General features: G+C 36.1%; 1 protein-coding gene across 1 annotated transcript; it reads right to left on the bottom strand.

The window, feature by feature from the left end:
* Nucleotides 1-3,342: 3,342 nt before the first annotated feature.
* LOC144556047 (putative disease resistance protein RGA3) lies at nucleotides 3,343-6,980 on the bottom strand. The gene is made up of 2 exons (XM_078304531.1): nucleotides 6,047-6,980; nucleotides 3,343-5,567 (listed from the first exon to the last, which is right to left on the bottom strand). Exons 1-2 carry the CDS (start codon nucleotides 6,892-6,894, stop codon nucleotides 3,605-3,607), a joined length of 2,811 nt encoding a protein of 936 aa, XP_078160657.1. The 5' UTR covers nucleotides 6,895-6,980; the 3' UTR covers nucleotides 3,343-3,604.
* Between the last annotated feature and the right edge of the window lie 6,539 nt (nucleotides 6,981-13,519).

Genomic DNA, 13,519 nt, shown 5'->3' with positions numbered 1-13,519 from the left:
ATTTGAACACATTCAAGTCTCAGCCATAATCTGAAATGACCGAAATGACCCCTCTCTCGACATGTTTCATAAATAAAAGTATAAAAATGATCTTTAAATACTCCTTTCAAGTTAAGAACACACAAATGATATTTCTCACGAATGTTCTCACACTTGAAACATATAAAATCCATGTCTTCATGCATATATCATGACGGTTAACCGAAACATGCTTCTAAAATTAGATGAGAACCAAACACATGACCAAAACAAGCCATACATGAGCCTCTCTTAGCCCTATTATTCAGCTCAAGCCAAATAGGCACAAATCCTGGAATGCATGAGGTATTCAGTCTGACCCGAAAGGTCTTTCTGATGTAATTAACGGCGGGTGCTTGCACCTGTCGGGAGTAAAACGTCCTCGCAATCAAAAAATAATAAAACCTCCGACAACTGATCATGAACGTAGGTTGTCACAAGGGGTGAACCAGAAGGAATGCAGGAAGCAAATCCCGAGTGAATGCCTTCCCCTGAGTTCGGTGACCTGCCCACATTCAAAGCAGCAGAGTACTGAACCCAGCCGGGAACATTTTAACTCACACCCACATAAAATCCCGCACCGTTAGCTAACCTGACGCCGTGCAACTTTCTGCCACCTACACGGAGACGAAGAGTATATGAGGTGAAATGTTTAACATTGTATTATTGTAGTCAATAGACTCAGTTTTTCTTTCAATTTGAAGTGTAATGGATGAAAAGAAATTTTGTTGCAAATATTTTTCGAAAAAATAACACAAACGTCTAATCCTATATCTTACATATATAATTCTCATATAAGTTTTTTTTATCACAATCCTTCAACGGCCACCGAATTTTTCATTAACACTCTAAATTTTAATCAACCAATCAAGAAATAAGACGGAAAGGAATGTTGTTCGTATAATAATCTTTTACGTCTATTTGACTAATTTGCAAACACATACAATTATTGAATTTTACGATTTCTTCTACTTTGAGATTATGTAGGTCCAAGAAGAGTTGGAATTGCAATGTAATATGCTTGGACTGAAGAAATCACGAAGACTTTTATCAAGAATACGAATTGTAAAATCAGAAGTTTGGTAAAGTAAGTTTGAGGCTGTTTTTACAGAAGTAAAACGTTAGTAACGTTTATAAAACGTTGTAACGTTTTAATTCGTTCAAAAACACTGAAGTAAAAACTTGATTAAAACTCAGAAACAACTTAAAACGTTGTAATGTTTTTACAAAACGTTATAACATTTTAGGATTGTCAAAACAGCTGAAGCACAGGTGTACAGAACAACTTAAACGTTGTAACGTTTTTGTAAAACGTTATAACGTTTCAGGATTGTCTGTATCAATGCTAAATTCAAATTTAAAACGTTGTAATGTTTTCATAAAACGTTGTAACGTTTTAATTAAATCTGAGCTTCAAACAATTCCTGTTTTTATCAAGATTTTATAGAACAAAACGTTATGTAACGTTTTTAAAACATTGTAACGTTTCTAAACAATTAGCTGAGCTGTCAGGAAATTGAAAACCTAAAAATCGCAAAAGGAAAACGTTGTAATGTTTTCTGAAAACGTTGTAACATTTTAGCTCAATTAGCTCATTTTTTAGCTGACTCTATAAATAGTTAATTAGGCTTTCTTCTCAAAGCATTTGAGCCGACCCTAATCATTTCAAAAGCGATTTTCTGAGAGCTTAGCCTACTCCATTGTTGTGAGAGCTTAAAACTTCAAAATTTCTCAAGCAACCTCAAACCTACTTCACTAATCTTGATATAGATTATGATAGAGTGATCTATTGAGTGTTTCTATTGATTCTCTAGACAATCGAGACCTTGTTCTCATCTCTTTGAGTTGGTCGTTTGACTTCCCGCTTGGTGTGTAAGGGCTCAACGGTTCACAAGTTGTAATCCTTTCGTATTGGGTAATAGAAAGGCACACCACACAAGGTTGCGAAGCCCCGGAGACGTAGGCCTTTGTTTTGCCGAACTCCGTTAACATCCCGCGTGTCAAATTTCTCTAAACTCATCTTTTTACTTTCAATTGCAATTTAATTTCAGCTTTTGAGCAATTAGAGGTGCCCCTAAGTTCAACAAGGAAAATTAAATTTATTTTCCCTTATTAATCATCTAAACACAAAGAGGCTAAATATGTTAATCTTTTTTTTTTCTATTACATTTCATTCTCTTCTATTCTTCACCTCCTCTTCCTTTCTCTACTCTCCATCCAAACATGGTGTTAAGGAAAAACTCTGAAAGGAGGGGGGAGGGTTTAAAGAAAGGTTTTTTTTTTTTTTAAGGATAAACCCGTAGGTAAGGTTAAATGAAGTTACGAAGAGAAAGGAGGGGACACCTTGGTAAGGGTAGAATTGTCATTCTATTTGTTTTCTTAATATTGCAATTAGTACAATTCTAGCATCGTGCCCGTGCATTGCAACGAAAACATATTATAAAATGAAAATTATCAAGAGTTTGATTTACAATTTGAATTTTAAATTTTAATGCAAGTAAAGAGATTTGATAAAAAAAAGAAAAAAAAAAGACAAATGGCTTGTAGAAATATATACATCTCATAAGCAAGAGTCAAAAGGACAAAAAAAAAAATTAGTGAAAGTGAATTCGTAGTAATATATTAGTTGCTTCATTTTGTGGTACTAATTATAGTTAATGTTACTAAAATCCCGTCTCAACACATGTTCTCCATATAATTAACAACTGAAACTTAAGAACAAATCTGAACATACTAAAAAAAAATAATATATTATCTTATCAAAATTGAAGAAGTAAAATTGTAAAAAAATTCACTATAGCTTAAATTAAGTAACGTATAAAATTTGGAGATATCAAATGCTGAGAAAATATCTTTAAAAGATGTTAGCATTTGGTATTCTTAAAAATAAATTAATCATCCATCATGATTCTTAAATAAGGAAATAAGGAATGGGCTAGTTTGAGAGGAGAAATAAGAAAATGAATAAATTGATTTTCTCTCCAATTTTGTTCTCTATTCAATTTTAATTGTAACATATCGTGTAGTAGTATGTGTGGCGAGTATGTTTCTAACTAAATTTAGACTTTTACATATAAAAAAGATATATTTAATCAAAAGAAGATGCATTATTTGATTGGAGGGCTGATCAGGACATCTACGGCATAATATAAGAATGCAGATATTAAATTTTCAAGGTTTTCAGGGGAAAATCAGAGGAACCAGGATTGAAATTATATATAACAATTAACATGACCACCTATGTCTCCTGTACAATTGATTCCTTTAATTATAAATGCATGCACTATTTCAATCAAAAGTTATATACATGCAAGCACGCATGAAGAAATAAAAACAAAACTAAATATATGGTAAGACCGAGGAGCGTTAAAATATTTTGGAATCCAAATCAATCTGTTCCAGTGAGCTAATTATGAAAAGAACTGACCAAGTTTAGATAACATTCAAAAGAAAATAAAAAAACAGAAGATACAGAGAAAAAAAATCAAAATAATCGAGTCATTACAAAGATAGAAATAAAAAAAACATTTCAATTTCACTTGGCTAATCTAACCTACAGTTTCTTCTACTACCAATGTAACCCCTTTTAATTTGAGCCCAGGGGTACACAAGTAATTCTCAAATTTGGGAAGTTCTCTCTTTGAAATTTATCATGCAAATGGGTGTGAATCATCAATACTCGCAAGTTAGGACAGTCAGAAACATCGAGTTGTTTGAGTTTGGGAATCTCATTTTCAAGAGATAATCTCTGAAGAGAACTCAACTTTAACAATTGTAGATGCTCCAGAGATGGAAACCCTCTGGGCATATTTATTGTATCCACAGGTATATTGTCAATTAGGATATTCTTGAGCCATTTTAACTGCCCCAAAAGAGGGAGAAAGCTGAAATTGTTGCAGTTAGATATTCGAATTGTCTCTAGGCTTGAAAATGATGTATCCCCCATCCAATCAGGAAATTTGGAACCTGGATAGTTTACAATCCATAGACACCTAAGCCTGTTGTGTGGCAGCAGAAAGTTGATTACGTCTTCACTTTGTTGCTGAAGCTGTTCATTATTGAGAGCCGAACTGTGCCACCTCAGCATTAGATTTTCAATAAACTGCTTTCCCTTCAAGTTTGCTTTCTCGGCATGCCCAGGTGACACCTTCTCCAAGTTCAGCATGCAAAGATCTCCTCTAAGATTCAAATTATTTAACTCACTAATGTTGCAACATGGACCTTCAGCAGAGGTCAGATTGAACCTAGAGAGTGTTTGAAGGTCTTCCAATTCACCAATTCCTTGTGGCAGTGCCACTTCAGTTAAATCGGTTATCTCCTCCCAATCAAGATTCAAGTCAAGATGCCGCAAGTTGATCAACTTGCGCAACCCTTCTGGTAATACTGCAAGCTCCGAACATCCCTTAAGCTCAAGGGTTTGGAGATTGAAGAGGTTACAAATTTTCTCAGGTAGGGTTGTAATTTTAGTATATGAAAGACCAAGGAACCTCAGGTGAATCAAATCACCGACCGAATCTGGTACCACTTTGAGATCACAGTTGCTCATATCCAAAACCCGTAAATGCATAAATTTACGGAAAAAGGGTGCCCGTATGGAATTGGACAGCACCACCTCTTCATTGAGTTCGTGACAGAATTTCAGGGTTCTCAAGTTCGAGTAAAGCTCTAAGCACTCTAGTTTCAAAGTATTTGCATCCTTGGGTTGCAAAAAAGAAGCATAGCGAGCCTCATTTGAGTCACCATGATTACCCTCAGGTAGAGGTTTACCAGACTCGAAGCTCCGAAATTCATATTTTGAAACCTCCATTGCTAGATCTAGCATCAGGCTTGGCATTCTGTACCTCTCTATCTGACGGGAGAAGAGCTTGGCATTCTGACCTTCAGTACCAATAGTTATTTTCTCAAAGAATGACCTCCATACCAGCTCGTCAAAGTACTTGTTACCAACTGCCTCTAACCGGCGCCTCCCATCTGGTTCAATCAGCCCTTCTGCTATCCAGTATCTAATCACCTGATCCCTCTCAAACACATAACCATTAGGAAATATCGAGCAGTAAGCAAAGCATTGTTTTAGGTGATACTTTAAGTGATGGTAGCTTATCTTCAAGCTAGCACGAACAGCCTCATTAATATCATCGTTGAGGGGTCGCATCTCGCTCAGCACATCAGACCACTCTTCATAATTTCTCCCATTTAATACTGCCCCCAGAGCCTTGGCCGCCATGGGAGATCCATGACACCTTATCGCAATTTCTTTACCAATCGATACCAATTTCTCGTGATCGTGATTGATGACACCTTGTGAAAGAGAAAGGGACTGGATTAACTGCCAGCAACCTTCTTCATCTAGACCTTTTAAGCTGGGTCGTTGTATTACTCTTTCCATTATGTTGTAGGTTCTCTCGTAGCGTGTTGTGATTAGAACCTTGCTTCCATCTCCCCCAGCAAGCAAAGGGACTCGCAGCGTCTCCCAGTAATGGAAACCAGTGGCCCAAAAATTATCAATTACTAACAAGAACTTGTTGTCTTCATGCCTCCCGAGAAACTCCCTAAATGGCAATATAAAACAAACATATTTTATGTATGGCTCATGTGACTACAAGTAATTAATTTTGGTGAGCAATGGATATTGGTGTCCATTTAGTAAGGTCAATATTTGAAGGCACTGTTAGCAAGACTAAAGGGAAATGATTGTAACAATGGCAAAACAACCTAATTAGTGATTCCCTCCATATGCTAACTTATTCCACATACAAGCAGAATCAGGACCCTTTGATTACAGTAATATGTGTATTTTCGTGCCTATTCATGACATGCCTGACTGACATTTATAAATCATTCTATTTATAGACCAAGTTTTATTTCTCTCTCTCTCTCTCATTTTTTATTAATTTAGTTCGGACAATTGAAACCTAATTTTTCTTTTAATTTGTTGAATACCTAAACACGCAAATTAATTATTGGCTGTTGCATACTTTTTCACATAAAAAATATAAAATATATATTAGAATAGAGGATATATATATACCTAAGCTTCTCCTGTAGCCTGCCAATGTCCCGAAAATCACACCTTCGCCCGGTCATCTTTTCATAGATCTTCTTCATGGCAGTGCTCACATCACACCTTTCTGTCAAACACACCCATGCCTTGATTTTAAAACAATTTAATCTCGGATCATCATATACCATTTGAGCAAGCGTGGTTTTCCCAATCCCCGCTGCGCCATGAATAGGAACAACAGTAATTTTTGGCCCCGAAGCACTTTCTGATGTCTGAGCGGATATCAACAAGTCCACAACTTCATTTTTGTCATTTTCTCTGCCAATTATGCTTGCCGGGTCATGACATGGGCCAGTTTGGAAAGGCCGGGCATTCGGACGAGAGGGACCTCTCCTTTTCCCATCTTCCCCTTTCAGCCTCAGATTTTTTCGACCCTTCGAAATCTCATCCAGCCTCTTGTCAATTTTATTAATCTCAGATGCAAACCTCCTGCGCTGTAAAGGGCCCCATTCAGGGCTAATGGTTGGGACCTCGATCTGATACCATTTCCTCTTATGCGAGGGTGCTACATTGGCATTGTGCACGTTGATGGCAGTCTGGTACTCATCAAGGAGGTCGTCAGTGTCAAAAGACACCGACTTGAGACCGTTGAGCCAATTTATGACCGACTCATCCTCAATGTAGCGGCGCTCCTCGGCATCGGTTAGGAGACAGTTGATGCGACCTGATGTGCGTCTAAGCCGCCCGAGCCCTTCTTCTACGTTACGGTAGCGGGTCACCTCACTCTCCAAGAGAGATACGACTCTATCCCCTAACTTCTCACCTGCCTTCTCTGCCAGGCCTGAAACAAACCCGATTTTGGGAAGCCAGCTCATGGCGATCAATATCTGAGGAGGAGGAAGGGGAGAGTTGACTTGAAGAAAGACTTGAGTGGAGAAAGAAGAGACCCCCGAGAGTCGATATAAAAACTTGTGAGTTGGGAACTTGGGGAATTCTTCCGAGTCCGTATCCGCCCAGGTACCTGAGGTGCAATTTATAAAAATGGACGGTCCAGATTAATTCCATCCGAGCTAAACTCAATTCGGTAGATGTTGAGGCTTAGGGGGCCTGCTTTGAGATTCGTGCAAAGTGAAATCAATGGTCCATATTCAGCACTTGTACCTCAGGTACCTGGGGTGATGCTGATTCGATTCTTGTGAAGAGAATTCAGGTCCTCCCCAGTACCGTAATAGAGAATCTTTTAGAATTATTGGATCTGGACCGTTCTTTTTAACTTCGCACGAATCTCAGAGCCCAAAAATACTGTCCCTTCGCTAGTCCTAATCTCAAAGCAGCTGGGAGTGGATCTCAAATCTGAAAGTGAAAGGAATCTTTTACAATATTGGAGAGGGTGAAGAGTGGTTAATGAGTTTGGCTAGTATAACATTAGTGTCATTTCAATCTATATAACACCAATTCTAAAACCTATCGAATCGACTTCATACGGTGAATCCAAACTGTTCAAACTGATCTACTTCATTAGTTGTGCATTTCTATGCAAAATTTATAACTTTTCGAATTTATTTAGTATTAGGTCAAGCGGTCAAATATGTGAGTTTTTAAGTTAATTTTAATACATTCATTTTTTCAATATTTTTACTGCTTGATTTGATACTAAAATAATTCGAAAATATAAAAAATTTGTATGTAAATGCATTACTCATAATGTAAATCGGTTTGAACGGTTTGGATTAATCGTTTGAAGTCAATTTGATAGGTTTTAGAATTGGTGTTATATAGCTAAAATAACACTGATATTATATTAGCCAAACTCGTGATTAATATTGCGAAAGTTCGCATATTCTTTTTCTAAAAGCAAATTATCGGTTGCCAGATGGAAAATCACCTCCAGCGTTTTTGTTTGATTTAAGTAAATAAGGGAAATTTTCTAGTATGCCCATGTAAACTTTTAAAATAGTCAATAAATTTAAGTAAAATATCGTAATATTCAATATCCTATAAAATATTGACATTTTTATTCCATCCTCTTTTAATTGTTTAATTTTTTATGTAATTAATTTGGAAATTAAATTAACAAAGATGTCCCTTTTAAATAGAGGCACTGTAAATGTTATGAGAATTGAATATTTTAATTTTATTGAATATTTTGTTTTATCTTTACAACAGGGGATGATGGGGTTATATACTTGTCTATATCTATTATACCGTTGGTATCCAATAGTTGATACCAACAACAACTTTCTATTAGTAGCAAAGGAGAAAAGTTTCTTTTTCGTAATTTACATTATTGTTAATTTAGTCCCTATTCACTTTTTATTCTCAATTCTCTCCTCAAGTTTGATTATAGATATAGGTTAATTATAACTTGTTTGTTATGTCTTCGAATGCCTTTAGAATTAAATCTTTGGTGTAGATGTTAGCTAATTGATATTGACTCTTCATGTAAAGAGTTTTGATTTTTTTTTTGCTTAAACTTTTTCTCTTATGAAATAACAATCAACTTTAATATGCTTTGTTTTTTTTTTTTGTAAAATACCACATTCGAAGCAATATACCTTGCCGCATTGTTATCACAAAATATTTTCATCGGTTGATGAATTTAAAATTCGGATGAGAAAAGTCTTTTATAGACATTAAATAGTAGTTAAGCTAGACCTCCACTTGTCTGTATATGTAAATTTTTTTAACAAATATTCTATTTTAATTTATTTTGTACATGATAAAATAAATACATATAAAATATACTCTTTTCTTTTCAAATTAAATGTTAACTCGCTTATTTAAAAAATATTTATATTGTAATGATAACCTGTTATTTTATTGTATTATTATATAAATACTGTTTATTTACCGAACAATCTTTATTTATTATAATTACAGTATAATTTAGTAAATCTTATCAAATAGTAATTTAAAAATATTTCTGAACATTTAATATATAAAAATATTTAATTTTGCTATAAAATTTATTAAATTAAAATAATAAATATCAAAATTAAAATTGTTGAAAAATTGATAATTGAACTTTTTAAAATAATAACAAGAAGTGTAAGACTTTGGTAAAAAAATATCATAATAATTTTTTTTTTGTAAAAAAAAAAAACTTCGTAGAGCAATTATCATAATTAATAATAATAGTTTTCCTCTATAGTTGAACGGCTGATATGTAACCAGGAGGCCCGTGTTTTTTTTTTATACCACTCTAAAAAATCGGAATAAATTAAACAACACCCGAAAAATCGGATTTGAGATTCCACCACGTTCGCGTAGTGGATCTGCGAACGGATCGCTAACCCGTTCGCGTAACAGATCCGCGACCTGACCCGCCAGCGACATGACCCGCCAGAGTGACCCGCTAGCGCCATGACCCGCCAGAGCGACCCGTCCGCGTGGTGGATCCGCGCACCGACCCGTTCGCATATCCACTGTGCGAACGTGGTGGAAATGCATATAAAGCGGCTCCGCAGGTCATTTTCCCTGTCCGTCCCTGTCCGTCGCTGTCTCCGCAAAAATCAGGTTTTTTTTTTTTTTTTTAATTAAAATTTATTATTTAATTTTCTATTTAGTAGTAGTATTGTAAATTATATATAAATATGTGTGTAGTTTTAGTTTAGAATATTGAATATTTGTGTGGTTGTAGTTTAGAATACCAAATATTTGTGTAGTTGTAGTTTAGAATACCAAATATTTGTGTAGTTGTAGTTTAGAATACCAAATATTTATGTAGTTTTAGTGTTAGTTTAGAATATTAAATATTTGTGTAGTTTTAGTTTAGAATACCAAATATTTGTGTAGTTTTTGTTTTAGTTAGAATACCAAATATTTGTATAGTTTTTAGTTGGTATATTTTTGTGTAATATTTGTATAGTTGTTTTACTTAAGTAGTATATTTTTTAGTAGACAAAAATAGTAGTTTGGTTTAGTTGGTACATTTTTTATTTAGTTTAATTTAGTTGTGTACCAATTTAGAAATGGATCAATTTAGGAATGTCCAAAAATTGTAATATATTATTATGAGTGATGTTTCTATGGACATAAGGACATATTTGTAAAATGAACATATTTTTATTTTGAAAGTTCAAACAGTCGATCCGAACCGTTTATCTTGTTCTCCATATTAATATGTGCTTTTGGAGATCAAATTTTTTATTTTTCTGAATTTTTTACTATTTATTAAGATGGGTACAAAAAAATATCAAATTCAGACGATTGAATTTTGTACCCATCTTAATAAATAGTAAAAAAAATCAGAAAAATGTAAAATTTGGTCTCCAAGCACATATTATTATGGAGAACAAGATGAACGGTTCGGATCTACTATTTGAACTTTGAAAATAAAAATATGTTCATTTTACAAATAAGTCCTTATTTCCATAGAAGTCTTTGCCTATTATTATTATTATTATTATTATTATTACATTGTTATATTTAGACAAAAATTGAGTAGAAATGTATCAAATCATAAATTTATCGTTATGCATTATTGTATGATTTTACCGATTCATCAAAGAATAATGATATATTATTGGATTATCATAAATATTTGTATTATTTTTAGATTTGTACTGTTCCTGAAATTATTGATAGAGGTCAAAACTGACAAAATTGATAAATTTAATGTTAGTATGGCGTCAACCAGCGGTAGCAATGAAAACCGTACGCAAGATGATTTACAGCTGGATTTATCACTGGCCCGTACCATATTTCCAAATATGACGAAAGAGAGTATCAGTCCTCTTTGCTGGTATAAATTCGAGGAGCACAAGATGAGGAACGCAAGATATGGGATCACAAGAGGCTGGAAGAAGGTTGGTAAGATTTTGTTGTGCACATCTGCACCTCCGGTAGTCGTCGCCGGGTACAAGGACCAACTAGACAAGATCTTGAGGCTAGCGGATCTTCCAAAATACGAGGATTTGAACGAAATGGATGATAGAGATTCTGCAGAGCAGATGAGCACACCAGAGCCGGATTTTTCAGAGATCTTGTCCGCACCGACGCCTGAGGCAGCATTTCAGCAATTTGGAGATCGAGTGGTACGTGTTCTTCTAATAACTTACATATTGAGAAATGAGCCCCAGATTTTATTAATCATCTATTTTTCAGGGTTTTGAGCCCCGGTTTGAGCAGACTCAGACATCGCAGGATTTTGAGCAGACTCAGACATCGCAGGATTTCGATTTTGGTACCGTATACACTCAGGATTACCCGTCTCCTCGGTTTTTCACACAGGATGAGCCACCACTACAGGACAGTGCAGCAGTGTACCAGACAGAGACAGTTCCATCCTATGCAGAGTCTGTTGTAGCTTCTATTTTCGGTCCTGCCATTCCACCTGGCTCATCTGAGGAGCCTTTGTTTGGACATATACCAGAGGAGACCCCACCACAGCCATCGCGGCAGTATACGTCGCCTTTCAATTTTCTAGGTTCAGAGATTGAGGAAGAAGAGGAAGAGGAAGAGGGCTCGGAAGAAGAGGAGTTGGGGCGTGGCAAGAGGAAGAAGACCAGGAAGGAGCCGTACACACCACCGACCAAGTAGTTGATTGTTACATATGTTACTCAGACTCTTATGTATTCGTACTGTTTGGACTTTTATGTATTCGTACTGTTTGGACTTTTATGCATTCGGACTGTTATTCTGACTTTTATTTGGTTTATGCTTGTTTTTTATGATCTTATCACGTCTGCTATTACATTTCTCAAAATTCGAATACCAAATAACATGAGTTCTGATAAAAAAAAAACACACAAGATACAAATTTCTGGTTAAAATCACATATCCAGCCCTATTGCGTATTTCCTCTCGCATCCCTTCTTATTCTCGCATTCCTCTCGAGAGTTTCTCTACTGGTTCGGTGACCCCTTCGCCGTCCTTCCAATACATCCATCCACATTTGGATCCGGTTGTGCCGTCTCCTACCCAATTTCACTAACCGATGTTCTGGAACTAAGATATCTCCTTCTTGCACTGGCCAATCACATTGATTGTCATACACATGAAATTCACCACTCCATGTGTCGATGAGTGTTTGAATGTTGTAATAATAATTGACGAAGTCATTTGGATTTAAGTTCCTGTAATATCAATACATTAGTAAGTAATATCGTCCCTAATATGAAATTCCAAATTAAATAAAATATAATTTTACCTTAAACGACACACCGCCATCACATGAACGCATGGTATTCCACCCATCTCAGGCTTCTGGCACGTACATTCCACCTCATGGTCGTTCTTCAGAATTACCTTGTACCTGCAGTCGCTTGACGTGTGCACCCATCTGCCATTCTCCATGTCAAAATTAACTTTTTCGCCATGTGAGGTCACCATGAACTCATTATGGCCGAATGCAAGCGTTGACATTTTCTTAGTCTTCTCAATGTGCTTATCCAGCTTCTTTTGTACGCGAGTAGAAAAAAGCTGACCTTCTGCCTGCAATTGCACAGCCGTCTCTCTTCTTTGCTCGAACCAGCTGACACACTTGTAGAACGTCTCCTCAATGATTGCGGCAACTGGTAACCTATGATAATTAAAAATTACAATTAAATGAAGAAAATGAAAATAAAAAATGGGAGGATTACAATATACAAACCTGCGAGAAGTTTGGAAGACATGGTTGAGCGATTCAGAACCATTGCTAGTCATTATTTCCCAACGAGATCCATCATCCATAGCTTGATACACCTTCCATGGCTTAGGCAGTTCTTCCTCGTCATTTTCATTATATTTGTCACATGTATCCAAATAAGCCAACCAAGCAGGATTTCGCCTCCCGATTGCATCAAGTCCTTCTTGCAATCTTCTTCTCTTTTTCTTTTTAACCATGACCTTGAAAAAGGTGGAAGCTACCTTATCCTTAGTGTGCTTTCCAAAATTCTCAAACACATGTTGAGAGCAGTAGCGATGAGCACACTCCCCTTTCTCCTCACACCAACCCAAATCATCTTGAATAAACACCTTTTTAATGCCCTTGTGTCGGTCAGATACCACACACATGTATCTGTTTCGCCCAATTACAAACTCCCGCACCCACTTCATGAACCATCCCCAATTCTCAAAATCCTCATTCTCTACCAGTCCAAATGCTAACGGGATTAACTGGTTCTCTGCATCATATCCGGTTACAATTAACAGCTTACCCTTGTATCTGCCAGACAAGAAACAAGCATCGATACTGATGACGGGTCTGAGGTGACCGACTGCGGCAATACATGGTCCCCATGCCCATGCTGCTCTCATGAAAAAATGATACCCTGGCTTAGTGGTTGCCTTTGAAACAATTTTATATTGGGTTCCCGGATTTGCTCTTTTTATTGCCTCTAACAAAGGGATAATCAGCCCATAAGACCCCTCCCAACTACCAAAGGCCCGTGCAATTGCTAATTCTCTACCACGCCATAATTTATTGTACTTTGGAACGATACCCTCGTACCTTTCAGCGCATAAGTCAGCGACTGCCCGGATAGAAATATCAGCATTTTTTTCCAATGATAATTT

Source organism: Carex rostrata, chromosome 6, assembly GCF_964058835.1.
Source record: "Carex rostrata chromosome 6, lpCarRost1.2, whole genome shotgun sequence".
NCBI classification, from domain to species: Eukaryota; Viridiplantae; Streptophyta; class Magnoliopsida; order Poales; family Cyperaceae; genus Carex; species Carex rostrata.
Note: the sequence above shows the minus strand (reverse complement) of the source record. Positions and strands in the feature narration are given on the sequence as shown.

Excerpts from the sequence above, each read along its gene's own strand:
- LOC144556047 (XM_078304531.1), bottom strand. The coding sequence starts at position 6,894 with ATGAGCTGGCTTCCCAAAATCGGGTTTGTTTCAGGCCTGGCAGAGAAG. Across the intron at positions 5,568-6,046 it reads AGGCTACAGGAGAAGCTTAG|GGAGTTTCTCGGGAGGCATG; the intron begins GTATATATATAT and ends ATTGCCATTTAG.